General features: G+C 40.5%; 1 protein-coding gene across 1 annotated transcript in view; it reads right to left on the bottom strand.

The window, feature by feature from the left end:
- Window positions 1-1,386: 1,386 nt before the first annotated feature.
- NIPAL2 (NIPA like domain containing 2) overlaps window positions 1,387-15,714 on the bottom strand; it is a 143,875-nt gene continuing 129,547 nt past the window's right edge. Inside the window, exons 9-11 of the mRNA XM_029591776.1 lie at window positions 5,556-5,619; window positions 2,703-2,797; window positions 1,387-1,671 (exon numbers count right to left, since the gene is read on the bottom strand). Of these exons, the coding sequence (XP_029447636.1) occupies window positions 1,559-1,671; window positions 2,703-2,797; window positions 5,556-5,619 (272 nt within the window). The 3' untranslated portion in view covers window positions 1,387-1,558. The remainder of the gene's footprint in view (window positions 1,672-2,702; window positions 2,798-5,555; window positions 5,620-15,714) is intronic.

Raw genomic sequence — 15,714 nt, forward strand, 5'->3', positions numbered from 1 at the left:
TGATAATTTCAAGGTGAAGTTAGAACTTGCTTTACTTAATTTTGTGTTTGTTTTCCTAACATGCCGTAAGGAGTTTACTTTGTGCTATTACTTGCCAAGAAAGCAGTGTATCGGAGTTGTTGTGTTAAAAAGCTGGAGAGGAGGGGGGAATACTTACGTAGAGATTCTAGTGAAATACAAATTGGAGGTGTTAAACCACAGAATGATTGTTATGTGACTCAAGGAGACTCAAATCTCGTGGCAGCTAGTTATGAACAGAAGAAATGCGTGAACGAAGAAGACGAAAGCATCAACATGCACAAGACAAAAATGTGACACTGCCTGTGATAGAAAATAAAAAATGTTTTTTCTAGAATGGGGTATTCTAAAGATAAGACAGCAAAATAATAAAGACTATGCTCAGTGAATAACTGTTTAAACTGATGCTTTTCAGGGTATTTAACTACAAATAAAAGGAAGAAACATAAATGGAACATTTTTTAGTTCAAAGTGAACCCCTCTTCCCCCCCTTACAATAAATGTTGATATGTGAGATGGCAAATACACTTCTAGATACAAAGACAAAAACAGAGGAAAGTATTCAATTAAATGCATGTAATTAACTGTCAAAGAATATACAATGGGCCTACAGAAACAAATAAATTACTCACTTGTTATTCAACCATAATTGCTGAGTATTTTATCATCTTGCAGGGCAGAGGGCAGAGGAAAGGAGGGTTAGATGGACTGGTAGGGGAAGGAAGAAAGACAGTGAAGTATTAGATGAGCTCTCACCAGGCTGACATCAGACAGGGGCCAGGGATAGAGAGAAAGAGTCATTGCCCACAGAGCAGGAAATCAGATTTATGCTACGCCTCAGAGATCAAATGTGAGCAGCAGAGCAAAGAGAGAGAAAGAACAGACTGGTTTTAGAGGGCTCGGTGAGAGGGAAGAGCTAATTAGAGAATTATATTTTGTACTGGGTTTCTTACTGCTGATAATAAAGGAAACAGAAAAATAGATATCAGGTATCTCCACCGCCATCTTAAATGTAAACCGAAATGGCACCGGTGGCCTTTAGCCCCTATCATGTGACAGGGGCTACCAGTGCCATTGCTGCCCCTGTCACATGGTAGGGGCAATGTTTTGAAAATACTTCAGGTTATTCCCAGCTTCCTGAATCTTCCATTTAAATATCCTTTTAAAGGCCAGTCTAGCAGTACTCACCTTTAAAAAAGCTACTTATGTCTTCACTCATGACTTTTCTTAACTCAGGGAAAGGAGCAGTTCTGGAATTTGACAACTGCGGTCATATTCTGTGTTTTTATGAGACAAGATACCCATAAACCACCCTATCACCCGTGCAACCAAACAACAAACAAACAAACAGAATCTCCAACAATGAAATTCATTTCACACTTGTGAATTTTTACTATTTCATGGTCTTCAGAAGATACATTTTACGGATTAACGTTAAAACATGCCAGCATAAAAGGACACGAATACTGTGCATACAGAAAGAAAACATAGTGCCCATGACCACAGCAATAAATAATGTGTCCTTCTGGTTAGCTGCAGGTCAAGCGGCTTTCCTCTCTTTGCATTGGTTGCCAACAAAGCCATCTTCATTCGGTATGGACCCATATGAAAAGCTGTTTAAATCTGGTTGTATTGTATCTGTAATTTTTTTTCCTATAGAAAGAAAAAAAAAATTAAAATCTTGCCAAGGACAGAAAAGCAGATTTTTTTTCTCTAAGAATGTCAGAAGTGAGATATATATAGATATAGATCTATCTTTTTTTTTTTTTTTACATATACATATGTAGCGAGAGAGCGCGAGAGAAACGCGCACACATCATCTGAGTTGCCTAGAAACAGGCTGCATTTTGTTATCTTATTATGTTACTTTGCAAAGAATTTAGCAGTTTGAAAAACAATTATAAACCTGAATGAAGAGCCATTTTCTTAAGTTTCTGCCTCAGTCATCCCCACGCCCAGCTATTCTAATATAGTAATAGAGTAAATGACGGCAGAAAAAGGCCAGAAAGGCCCAGCAGCGATTCTATGCGCATTTACCCAGATTCTCACCTGGAACCCCTTCTCCTGTGCTTTTAGAAGACCTCTCCTTTAGGAAGGTCCGACTGCCCTATACCAGGAGATCTGCTTCTTCTTGCATGGCCCCCATGTTTGGAAGGACTTTCTTTAGAGGCTTATTCAGCTTTTCATTACTTAAAATTTAGGAAGCATTCTTTTTCTGAAGCCTTTTCATAGACCTATTTTTCACTAGTATTTGCTCCTTCATGATTTCTAGTTTTGGGGCTTTCAGCTCTGTTTGTGTCAAGTAGAATACAATTTATTGTATTTTTTGGTTTTATGAGGTATCTTGTTTCTGCCCTTTGTATCTGCATTGCTTTGCCCTATGGTATTTGTTTTATTGCAGATTATTTATTTATTTTCAATATTTCTATAATGTCTAGGCAGTTTACAATAAAAAAAACCCCATCCATAAATACAATAAATATTCAATAAAACAAACTAAAACAAAAATACATAAACATTCTAATACCAGTACTACAAAAGATTATTTTCTTATGGTACACTCTACCTTGCCTAGAGTGTCTTCGGATTAAGGGATGTGCGCCAAACATGATAGCTAACATAAAATAAGTAATAAACACATAATGCATCCACCAAAGCACTGTCAATTTACAGCAGATACGCACCAGGAACTTGGCTAAAGTTAATATAGGACACGTGTAAATCTCGTCGTTCTCGATTTCTTGTTATTAAAAACACACCAAGGAATGACAAAAGAGATCTGCAAAATACAGTTTTACTGCATGATTAAAAGCCTCTCACAGAAGAAACACGTCCTTTGGATCACTAATACTGGACAACTATAATTTAAACAACAGGCAAAAGAAAACAGTGCAGTTACACAAGGGTAGGGGCTGATGTGGGGAGCTAGATTTGCAGGGTTTTTCAATGTGGATGGGGCGAGGGGCAATGGAATGCCTTTTGGGCTGGAGGAGGCAATCAAGCTCCGCCCCAGCTCCCACAGTTAATGTCATTTTTCTTACAAACATTCTTTTTGTATTCACACGCTGCTCTTTCTATCTCATCAGGAAGAAAGCCACGCGCGATGCCTCTGGCAGCAGCACTACTTCCGGGACAGGGGCTCAAAATGTGGGCACACCAGGGCCCGGATGGCCTATGGGTGAGGGAACATAGGAATTTAGAAACCACTCATGCAACCAATCCCAGGCTGGTAGGAGTGTGCAGCCAAAAAATGGGCCTGATTCACCAAGGCATTTCTTCTATTCTGTGCCTATGGGAAAACGCCTTGATGAATCAGGCCCAATGATTTTTTGTTTCATTTCAGAGGGTTGGTTTTTTTTCATTTTGCTTTGTTGCATGTTATTTCAGTCTAATGCAAACTACATTTTTTAGTGCACATTAACATGATTTAATGAATACTATGTGCATTAATCATTTTAGTGCTCACTAAACAAAGCAAATTTATTTCTTTATTTAAAAAAATTTGCATACCGCATAACCAGTAAATAAAAAGTGGTTTACAAGATAAACACACACAATAAAAGAAAATCCACAAAAACCTATATAAAAAACAAGTAACACACATGACAAAAAACCACAAGAATTCATCATGTGTGTTACACAAGAGACAGCAGTACATCCCGAGTGCTCAGCACTTTCTCAGAGCTCGGTTTCTAACTCTGCTGGTACATACTTTCTAAAACAAATCCAGGGGAATATATTTGTTTCCTATCCCCACCTATGTGCAGGTTTGGATTTTACAGTGAGTGGGAAGCACTGTTACTATTACAAGCAGTTAGATGGACTCTTTAAATCAGAGAAGACGCTTCCACCTCCCATCCTTGTTGCATTACAGATGTACGGCACCCGTCTATTTGATTACATTATTGGCAAGCTTTAATCAGATTTAATGGTTTATTAGTTTTTGGAAGTTTTTTGGCACTACTTTTAAAACTAAGTTTCATTTAAAATTGTTTTACTTGTTATTTTTAGATCAGGCCAAAAAAGTCATTTTATCATTTTCATGCCTGTTTCCTAGATTTTAATTATCATGATCATAATGCCAATAAACCCCTCATGCAGGCGAATGTCCAGAAAACTGGGGTTGAAGGGAAATAACTGTAATCAGTGATTGTGATTTTTGGCCCATCTCTAATTTTTTCAGTTGTTCTGATGTCTTTCCTCTAAGATTACTGCTTGGCTCTAGATCGTAAAGATCAGGTTGGGGGATCAGTGCCAGTTTTCCAATTCCCAGATCACAGCATTCTGAGAGTTTCTCCTTGCTGAGATACAAAGCAACTGAACAGGAGCTTGCAGCATCACTCAGTCTTCCTCATTGACCTCACTTTGTTACCCTGATGAACTGGGCCCTGCTAGCATTTTCTTAATAGAGTCATGGGGGCTTGACTTTGCAACATGGAGGACAACCTCCCCTTCTACAAATGTGAGTGAGAGTGTGAGAGAGAGAGAGAGAGAAAATGCCTAGCTATAAGGCCCCTCATAGTAGTGAGGTATTAATACCTCTATATGAGACCCACCTAGTTACTCAAGGTGAGGCTTAGGTATTACTGTAGGGGTTAGGGGTCACTTTGACATTCAGAGTGAGACATACGAACAGAACAGTGCACTCTTGTGAAGATTTGATGTCCTTCTGAGTGAGGAAACTCACCCAAAGATGAGATTTGTACAATGTTCTCTCAACCTAGCTTGATGGACTCTCTACCTGGGTAACATCAAGCTAGGTCTCACTCTGAAAGTCAAAGTGGCCCCTAACTCCTACACTAATACCTAAACCTCACCTCGAGTAACTAGGTGGGCCTCCTATAGAGGTATAAATACCTAACTACTATGAGGGCCTTATAGCTAGTCTCTCTCTCTCTCTGTGGTGGTAGGTAGCTTAAAAGACTAACAATGCTATGTGCGAAAACATTGCAAAGTGTGATAAAGCCATGTCGCACAGCTTAACGCAAATGAAAAAGGTGTAGCTATTTGCCGCGTTAAACTGTGTGATATGGCTTTATCACACTTTGCAATGTTTTCGCACATAGCATTTTTAGTCTTTTAAGCCCACTTGGCCAGAAATCCCGCCCCAAACTCCACCCCTTTTCTAAATTAGCATCGCACCATGCGTTATGCTGCTTTTCGCATGCGAAAAATGTCTTAACGCATGCGAAAAGCCCATAACGCAGCTTGGAAAATAATCCCCTAAGTTAGGTTTTTTTTTTTTTTCATAAAACATACTTAATCAACATCTTTATTGAAAGCACTTTACAAATTGACTGTACTGTTATTACTACAGACACTAACTTTTTCTCTCTGAGAAAGGAAGCCAGATACCCAGAGCTAAGCAATGAAGCTCACCGTTTCTCCACTTTACCTCAGACACTGGGAGTGCAGACTTCCCCACTGCAAGGTGCTCTCCTTGCCCTGTCACAATGTTATCAAACCACCAAGACGTTTCAAGGCAAGGTTCTCCTCTTTCACTTACAGGCGTTACTGCTTTTGACTGACATACTTACCCAAAAATAAACATGAGCACATTCAGAAAAGAAGACCCATGGAACTCTTGGTAAAATACGATCCCTAATACGGAACAAAGACAAACATTTTTTTGCCTATCAGACGCATGTTTTAAATTGCAGCAATTCCAGCCTCTGGTTACATTAGGTTATATACAGCTACAGAACATCTAAGCAATACAGCGCCAACATTTTGTCACATTAATTACTGGGTTATCTCACATTTTTATGATAATTTTAAAAGCATTAGAATTAATGCAAAGAATATATAAAGATAAATGCATCAGTCAATCAAAGGTCAGGAGAAACACTTCCCCCTCAAACCTCCTTAAAAATTAGACAACCAGGCTGACCTATCAAGACCCAGGCCACAACTTTAGCCTGCTATTTAATTTATAGTCACATCCTGCCCTGTTCGGTCATCACCCAGAATGAACAGGGTGTCACCCGATACTTGTCATTTTTGCTATACCACACTAACATGACTATCCTTCTGAAGAATGTTTAGTAATATATAGTGAATGATGGAAGATAAAGATCCAAATGGTCCGTCCAGTCTGTCCAGCAAGCTGTTAAGTGTTGTAATTGCCACTCCCTGCAGGTTACCTCCATGCCTTCTCTTTAGGGTTGTAACTGCTGCTCTGTGCAGGGTAACCCATTCAGAAATGTTACACCTAATATTACACCTAATGTTTCCCTGTTTCTTCATTTCTATTGTCTAGCCACTAGGGATCATTTGTGTTTATCCCATGCCCTTTTGAATTCTATTACCATTCTTGTCTTCCTCACCTTTTCCAGGAGATCATTCCATGCATCCCCCACTCTTTCTGTGAAGAAATATTTCCTGCCCATTGTTTTGGTTGCCTTTCTTTGGATCACTTTCTTTCAGTCTCTGGAGACCCTATCTCCTTTCTGAGATAGGGTCTCCAGAACAGAACACAGTACTCCAGATGAGGCTTCATCAGTGACTTATACAATGGCACAATCATCTGCTGGTTATGTCTCTCTCTATGCAGCCCAGCATCCCTCTAGCCTTGTCGCATTGCTTTGCTACCTTCAGAAGATCAGACACTATCACCCTACTACTGCTTAACATTTCTATAGCGCTACACAACATACAACATAAATTTAGGCACTCATCTCTAATCCGTTTTCAAACGTGTCAATTCAGGTAACCTAACTCTTGCAGTATATGGTCCTTCATAGTTATTTAACATAGTAAAATAACATAGTAATGACGGCAGAAAAGGACCAAATGGTGCATCTGATCTGCCCAGCAAGCCTCTTATGGTCGTATCTGCCACGCCATGCAAGTTACCTCCATGTTTCTCTTAAGGGTAGTATCTGCCACGCCGTTCAGTTATCCCAAGTCTTATGATAACACATAAAAATTGCAGATAGCAACATTTTATACCGGGTGATGAGCTTTCTTGAAAATTTAGACAGTGTTGCTTGATGTGCTTTGCTTGTGCACTTGGCCTTAGAAACAGTCCTGTGCTTTTTCCCTTATGGCTGTGCATCAGTACTCCAGACTGTAGAAGTTGGGGCCCTCTTGGTTGTTGTTTGAATCGAATTCCCCTTTTCCTCCAGTCGTCAAAGTGGGAAGTAATGCTGCAGCTGCATTACATATTTACTGTGCATATTTTAATGTGCAGTTTTTGGACTCTCATATGAGTTGACGAGTATTTATACCATTGTTGTATGTGATTAAATAAAAAATGTGCGATATTTTATTAAAGAAAAAAAATTTTATGGGACAGAGAGGAAGGTTTCATACTACGTTCTTGTTTACCACTGCAATCGGGTAATATATTCTTTATAATCATCAACCAACCTTTTCCGGCCGAGTTTCTATATATTTTTCTTTATGAAGCATGAATTTAGGGACACAGTTCACCTTAAACAGAAAAGTCGGTTGCACGCCTAGATCAAAGTCTTGACATTAGTAAAGACGAGCGGGTGCTTTAAACTTGCACATTGATACTGCATTAACGCTAAGGATTTTAAATTCACGCTAGAGAAAAATATATAAAAAACTCGGCCGGAGGAGGTTGGTTGATGATTACAAAGAATATATTACCCGATTGCAGTGGTAAACAAGAACGTAGTATGAAACCTTTCTCTCTGTCCCATAAAAATGTTTTTCTTTAATAAAATATCGCACATTTTTTATTTAATCACATACAACAGTGGTATAAACACTCGTCAACCCATATGAGAGTCTAAAAACTGCACATTAAAATATGCACAGTAAATAATTATTCTTGCAAAAATCATCAGATAAGAGGTGATTTCAAGTGGAGTTATAGACTGTCAAGATATATATCCCTCTAAAGACACATTTTTCAGTGCATTCATTTGGCAGTTGCATTAAAAGCATCAAGGCTTATTGGTTAAGGGTAGTAATCCCATGCTTCTATTAAGGGCAGTAACTGCTGCACTGTGCACGCTCATTAGTTCCACAGACTGTAAAAGTCAGGGCCCTTAATGGTTGCTGTCTAAACCCAATTCCACTTTTCCCCTTCCGTTGAAGCAAAAAGCAATGTTGGAGTTGCATCAAAAGTATCAAGGTTTATTTGGTTAAGGCTAGTAACTTCCACACCAGCAAGTTACTCCCATGCACGCTTTCTTAATTTCCTTTAGGACTTGGCCGTAGAAGCAGTCCTGTGCTTTTTCCCTTATGTCTCAGACCACAGAAGTCAGGACCTCAGTTGTTGTCTGAATCCAATTCCTCTTTTCCTCCCTGCCGTCTAAGTGGGGGAACAATGTTAGCCATTGCATTAAAAATATCAAGGCATATTGCTTAAGCATAGTAATCTCCATGCTTTCTGCTAAGGTTAGTAACCGCCGCACCAGCAAGTTACCCCCCTGCATGCTTTTCTACATTGCTCTTTGCTTAGACAGCTAGAGGATGGAAATGTTGCTGTTGCATTAAAAGCATCAAGGCTTATTGGTTAAGAGTAATAATCTCTGCTAAAGGTAGTAACCAATCTCCCTAAACCTCCTCAAAGTTTAACAAAGGTGGCATCAGCAATATTATGTACTTGGTGATGTAAAGAAAAACGTTTATAGGCAAACTTTCTTATTTGTTTCCTGCTTTGTAACTAACTGCAATATTTAGAAGTCAGTAGTACGGGGTAGGGGAAGAGCACCTGGTGGTTCAGTGGCAAGTGCTGCATACTGCGGTGAGGAAGGCCTGGCTTTGATTCCTGGGCCAGGCCTCTGTGCCCCACCCCCCACCCTCCAGGCCGGACAGGGTTGGAGGTGCTCCAGAGAATGAGATAGTGTTCCAGGACCTTAGGGGGAGCAAGCCTGAATCATTGGTCAATGGCAACACCTATTGGCCAGACTTGGAGTCCTGTTAACCAGATTACAGAGGGAGCCATAGTGAGTGGTCCTTGGCTGAAGATTGTCCCAGTGATGGCTGGGTTGAGTTGGGAGAGGGAATATAAAAAGAGAAAAAAAAAAGAAATGAGTATAATGATCATAAGCAATGGCCTCTTAAATAAAGGTATAGCTTTTTCCAGTGTTCATCTAATGTATCATAATTAATCAACTCAAAAATAATAATAATAATGTGGATTTCTTCGGCACCTTTCATCCAGAAAGGCTTTATTTTATACTTCAGAAACACGCATGCATTCTCTTCTGAGGTGGAAAACTTAGCTTTTGGTGACTAATCTGTTTGACAGCTTCCAAAGGAAGAAGGAGCAATGCTGTTATTAAGTGCTGCTCAGTTACAGCAGGGTTATCTGAAGCAAGGGGAGACAAAGTGACTTCAGCTGGGTCACACACAGAGTTGGACAGTGCCCACCTAGGTTCACAGTGCTATAATCCCCACAGCATTTCAGCCGATGAGCTACTTTGTTATTCCTTCTGCTTGTGTGTGCTTGTCATGATGGAAATACATTTGCGGCATTATGTTGATGCACACTGCTAATCTCAGACTGCTTGTTTAATCAGAGACTGAATATGCACGTAAGGCATTTAGATTGCTCCTTACGGCTGAATGAGCTCTACTTTGAAATACTTTTTTCTTTTTTTTTAACCCAACAGTTTCCTCCTGCTCCTTTCTGCTTCCAACTCAATCGGAACCAGGGTGGCGATTAGGCGCCATGAGCTTTCATTCATAATTACCCTGGCAGTTTCTAATCTTGTTTTATTTATGTTTAGCCCAGTCATTGCAATGATGGTCCTGGACCGGGGGTCATGCGCCAGTCTCCTTCCAGAACCTTGAATCATGGACTCTGAATCTGGCCACTAGGTGCTGCCCTTAAGCAGTGACCATGACTCTCTTCACCCCTGGGCATTGTGAATGCTGTCTCCTCAGCATCCCCCAGCCCCGGCCGACCCAGGGAGTAGAAGACCTGACCCAGGGATTGAATCAGGGACTTTCCATATGACAGTGCACAACAGTTACCAACTGAGTCACGATGCCGGCCCTAGAGTTATCTTAAACAGTCAACTCTAGAACACTCTTAAGAACATAAGAAGTGCCATTCTGGACCAGACCATAATGTCCATCGAGTCCAGCACCCTGTCTCCTACATTGGCTAATCCAGATCTCTAGGAAGTATCTGGCAGATCCCAAACAATAGATCATTTCTTGTTTCCCACTCTCAGGGACAAACAGCGGCTTTCCCCAAGTCTATTTGACTAATAATTGTTTATGGACTTTTCTTCTAGGAACTTGTCCAGACCTCTTTTAAACTCAGTTATATTCAGGAAGAAAGATCTTAAATAAAGAGCAAAACACACATGCTGACATACACAAACATGAACAAGTGTGCATACACTTAGGGAAGCATGACTTTTAAGGTGGCATTAGTTGGCAACATCCTACCTTTAAAGAGTAAAAACCAGTAACACTAGAATAACAGCACATTAAGGGGTCGATTTTAAAAGGAGCGTGCGGGGTTCCCGGTGCGTGCACATGGACACGCCGATTTTATAACATGCGCGTGCCGGCACATGCATGTTATAAAATCTCATGGCCACGCATGCATGTGCGGGTGGCGTGCACATGGGGGGTTGAATTTTAGTAAACTACGCACGGTGAAGCAATCGGACCTCCCCCAGTTCGCTCCAATTAAGGAGTGAACTGGGAGAGAACTTTCCTATCCTTAACCCTACCCTTCTTATCTCTTCCCCTCTCCTCTCCTCCCCGACCCCTAACCTAACCCTAATTATCCCCATTTCTTTTGTTTTTTTACTAACTGTTCCATTGGAGCCGAAGCAACTTCCGCGTGCCAGCCGGCTGCCGGCGTGCGCTTCCCCGGGACAGTGACTAATAGTGCTGTCCTGGCCCGCTGCGCCCCTTCCCCGGTCTGCCCCTTCTGAGGCTGGGTCTGTTGTAAAATGCGCGCAAGGCCTGGCCGCGCTCGTAAACCCTGAAAATTATGTGCATGGGCCTTTGAAAATTTACCTTATACTGAGATAAAATTGTAGTACTCTGTTTTATCTTGCATTACTTACTCATTGTGGTAATCAGGCTCTAGAGACTGAAATTATTCTCTTCTACACAATCAGGTGAATTTTCAAAGGAGTTATGCATGTAAATATAGCATAGTACCATAGCAATTTTCAAAAGCCAGTTAATGAGTAAATCCTATGGGCAATTCAATGGCATATATTGTACCAATTTTCAAAAGCCCATTTCCATGGGTAAAGTGCATTTACACACAAAACCAGGCCCAATCAGGGCAGATGCGACCATTAGGCGGGACTAGGTGGTCGCCTAAGGTGCCATCAGTTGGAGGGGCGCCACCGAGGTACGCGAGGGTGCCATTTTTAAAATGTGAAAAGAAGGGGCAACAGCCATGGAGCACTCGCTAGGTGAGAGAGAGAGAGAGAGAACTGTAAGAGACCATTACTCTATGCATCTACCACTGTCAGAGGACACATTCAACTTGGGGCAGGTTGGGGGGGGGGGAGGGGTGCTATGCACGAGCGCTCAGGGTTGTCCCGATGATTATTGACCCCAGTGCCTGGAAATTCAGGCAGCAGAGAACTCCTTTCTGCTTCCTCCTCCAGCCCCTCCCTTCCCTGGCAGCGTACAGGAAACAGGAGGGAAGGGGGGAGCCTGAAACAAGACAGAGCACACAGCACAGGAAAGAACAGTCACTTTGCTTCCTAATCCAGGGCTTGGCTCTCCTATGTGCAGGGAATGGAAGGGGAAGGATGAGGCTAGGGTGGACAGCAGAGCCAAGAATTCAGTTTTTTGTCTGCATATTTTTATTTCTAATTGATGGTAACTGATTACGTATTTGGTGAGAGCCTGTATTCTGCATATATGATTGAAGTAAGGTATTCTGCTAGCATGTAGTTTTCTCTGCAGGGATCCTCAGCAGTCTGGTTTGTTCTGTTTTTCACTTAGGTGAATTGGTGTTCTAGGGCCAAGTGAAATATTTGCAGTGTTGCCTTTTCGTTTAGGACTGTTGCTGTTTGAGTTCTGGGAGTTAGTTCTGTTTTGGTAAGGCAGATTTACTATATAGGTTCTGAGTGATATTTTTTCAGGGTTTTGTGTTTCTTTAGAAAGTATCTGTTAATGGAGGGAGTTTGTGTCACTGTTAATGAGGTGATAACAGAATTTGAATTTTTTTCCTATGGTGAGTAGTCAGGGAAATAATTTTCTAGTTTAGGCCAGCTAGCCATTTCAGAGATTACTTTCAACCAGTGCAATATGGATTTAATTTATAAATGTATGTATTTTTTGAAATTTGTTTGCAGTCTACCTCCAAAAATCAGAGGGTGGTGTGCAGCTGGTCTCCATCAGCCAGAAATGCTGCAGTAATGGGCTGGCAAAATCAGCTTAATGGGGAGGGAAGAAGGAGAGTGCTTGGAACGGGGAAGAAATGGAGGCTGGCGGTCAAAACGGAAAAAATAAAAGGAGGCCCATCCATAAAAACTTGCCCAAGTCCCCTTAAGTGACCAAAATGGCCCTTCCTGCATATCACCTTCAATTATTTTCCACTCAGGACCTGGAGAAACCATAGAAACTGATTGGAAATAAAGGTTGCTAGGCTCAGACTTCTTGCCATGTTACCCGCCTGCAGCGAATGCATGCCCTCTGTAGCCTTTGAAAATTGCTACAATATATGCTATTGAATTGTCAATAGGTTTTACCCACATTAAGTGCATTTAATGCACTTAAATGGACTTTTGAAAATTACTATGATAATAGCTTACATTTTCCTTTCAAAATTACCCTGATTGTCTGGTAGAAAATCATACTCATGTTTATTCATTTGAGGCTTGGCCTTTAAACATTAATTTTAAACAAAGCAGTAATGCAGATATGTCAAATTTTACTCAGCAGAGGTTGGCCTTATTTATTAATTGTGGAACTGCATTTATTATTCTAACTTCATATCTGGCCTTAATTCCTCAGTGTTTCATTTGGATTGCTGGGCTGTGTAATTTCTGAGCAATAAATAGTACATAAGTACAAAACATTGATATGCTGAGATCTTAGACTACTCTTTCCAAGTAGTGATTTATAGAGAAATATAAATGTGCATATAGAGAGTAATTTTCAAAGCAATTTGCATGGGTAAAACAGTGGAAATGGGCTTTTACAAAATTGCCCAACTGATATTTTACTTATCAATCAATCTTGTATTCCCCCTATCCCAATCTTAGACTGCTCATTGCAGATCACAAAAATACACACACACACAAAAACATGAATTAAAACAGACTAAAAAGCATAGACATAAAGACATCACCCATGCTTCTCGACATTTTAGGCATCCTCTAAATTAAAAGCCTGATTCAAAAATTTCGCTTTCATCTTCTGCCTAGAATGCAAGGAAGCGTCTTCCGCTCTAAACTGACTCTCTAATGCATTGCATAACGTGAGGCCAGCAATAGGGACGGCTCTATTCCGAGGTTCATGCAATTTAACTGGGTCATTTATCATTTCTTGTTACGGCCCTAATGTGATAATGCCATAACATGGGCGTTAAATAGAGCAATGTACATTAGTATGCAAATGCGACATTTGCTATGCAAGTGGGAGACGTCTGGGTGGAATTAATGGTAACAAGCAGCTCCTAACGTCAAATGCGATAGAGTAATACACAGCAACGCGGGTTTTAATGCCAGAAATAACTACTTCTTTTTTCTGTGTGTTGTGCCCAAGTAGGCTGTGCGCTACTGGGAAAAGGTTTTTATCGCATATGCTGTTTGGGTGGGGAGAGAGAGCAAGAGGGGGCACTTTTAACTGAGAGTGGGGCTTGGGGATGCAGTTTTACATACACAGTAGGAGGTACAAACAGCAAGGTTGACATCACTGAAGAATTTTTGCTGTTTGAATTGATGAAAGGTATAAGAGGAGTTGGTTTGTACAATGCACTCTCTACTTAGCTTCAAACAATGTAGGTAGACAGTGCAACAAGATAGGTACCTTGTTTGAAATTCTTCAGAGATGTCAACTATGCTGTTTGTTCTTCCTACTATGTATGTAAAACTGCTCCCCCAAACCTACTCCACCCCCCCCCCTCCCAAAGCACCCTCCAAGTTCCTCTCTCTGTGGAGCAGGGAAATTAGCCTAACCACGCCCCCCCCTTTTTTTTTTTTTTTAAATCACGGGCGCTATTTCCGCTATATTTATAGCATTTTGATAAATCTAGAGGTAAAAACCTTAAAACATGGTGTAGCAAACAGTGTATGATTTGCTGAGCAAAGGGCATGAAAAGTGGTATAAAACTCAATCGAATTAGAAATAAAAATGATTTTCAGCATACATCGCTCTGTTAACCAATATTAGGACCTTAAATTATAACCTCTCCTGAATAAGTTGTCAGTGCAACTTATTTAACATAGGAGACACATGCTCATGATATTTGGCACCAGTCAAAATTTGCGCAGCTCCATTTTGAACGAATTAAAGAACTTGCATGAAAATGTCTGGTTATCCATAATGCAAAGCATTACAACAGTAAAGTTTACATAGATTTAATGCTTGTATCATTATTCTTAAATCTCACACCATCCACAATTTAAAAAAAAAAAAAAAAAAAAAAAAAGTGGTTTTTGCAACCATCTTTACATGAACTTTTAGACTCAATTTAGTATGTAAAAACACCCCTAAATCACAAGCTTCTGAAACAATGGAATATAATAGTCACTAATCGTTAGATGAAAAAGGTTCTCAGATGAGCTTTGTCTACCAGTTCTAACAGTCACCATTTTTTTAGGCTAAGGGCTAATCTATTAGTCTGATGCCAGGTTTTCACAGCTTCCAGACAGATAAACATACTTTAAAAAGTGCCTATGTATGCGTGCATAAACATTTTTCCCCCCAAAAAGGGGCGGGGAACGGGCATTCCTGGACTTCATATTAAAATCAGCGTGTAAATACTTATGTTCACAAGGGCGTGCCAGGGTCCCCTGCTGTGTAACTTTACTTCTGCTATGGATGGCGTTTAAGTAATAACACAAAAAAAATTAAGCAGATCAGCGGGGTTTTAAGGGTTGGGGCTAACAGGGGGGAAGGAGGGCTATTAAAGTAAGGGGGTTTGAAAGTCCTATCCCTTCCCTAGGTTAACTGGAGAAACGGGCAATTGCATCAGCGCGCGTCTACTAAAATCCCCCTACTTACTCGGTAAAAGTGGCATTTGAGTGCATTGCCGCATGCCCACTTAAAATTGCTCGCGCATGTGCAAGCATTCAGCCTATTTTACACCATGAACGCATATATGCGCGTATGTTATAAAACAGCCGCGTCCCTGTGTGTGAGTTGGCAAACGTGTGCACACATGCGTCGGTTTAAAAGTTACCATCATAGTGCGCACTATTTAAAAGGGTGTGCACTGAAAATGAAATAAACTAAGTGCAATGACACACAAAATATGAAAAAACCCACAAAACGAAATGAAACAAATGATACAAACAATTTTGCCATGTGCACCCTTAATACTTATATGGCCTGTATGCATGTAAGTTTACCCATATTAAGTAGAGGAGTTTCCGGGGGAATTTGCACTCATGTACATGCTTTTACACTTTCAAATTTCCAGAAAAAAACAATTTGTAAAGCCCACAGTAATTGACTTTAAATTTATGCAGGCTGTTACAAAATCACCCCCATATTGGACACCACTGATCTTGCTTGATGATTGCTATTTTTTTTTTTTTTTTAAGAGGTGTGCATTCA

Source organism: Rhinatrema bivittatum, chromosome 2, assembly GCF_901001135.1.
Source record: "Rhinatrema bivittatum chromosome 2, aRhiBiv1.1, whole genome shotgun sequence".
Taxonomy (NCBI): Eukaryota; Metazoa; Chordata; class Amphibia; order Gymnophiona; family Rhinatrematidae; genus Rhinatrema; species Rhinatrema bivittatum.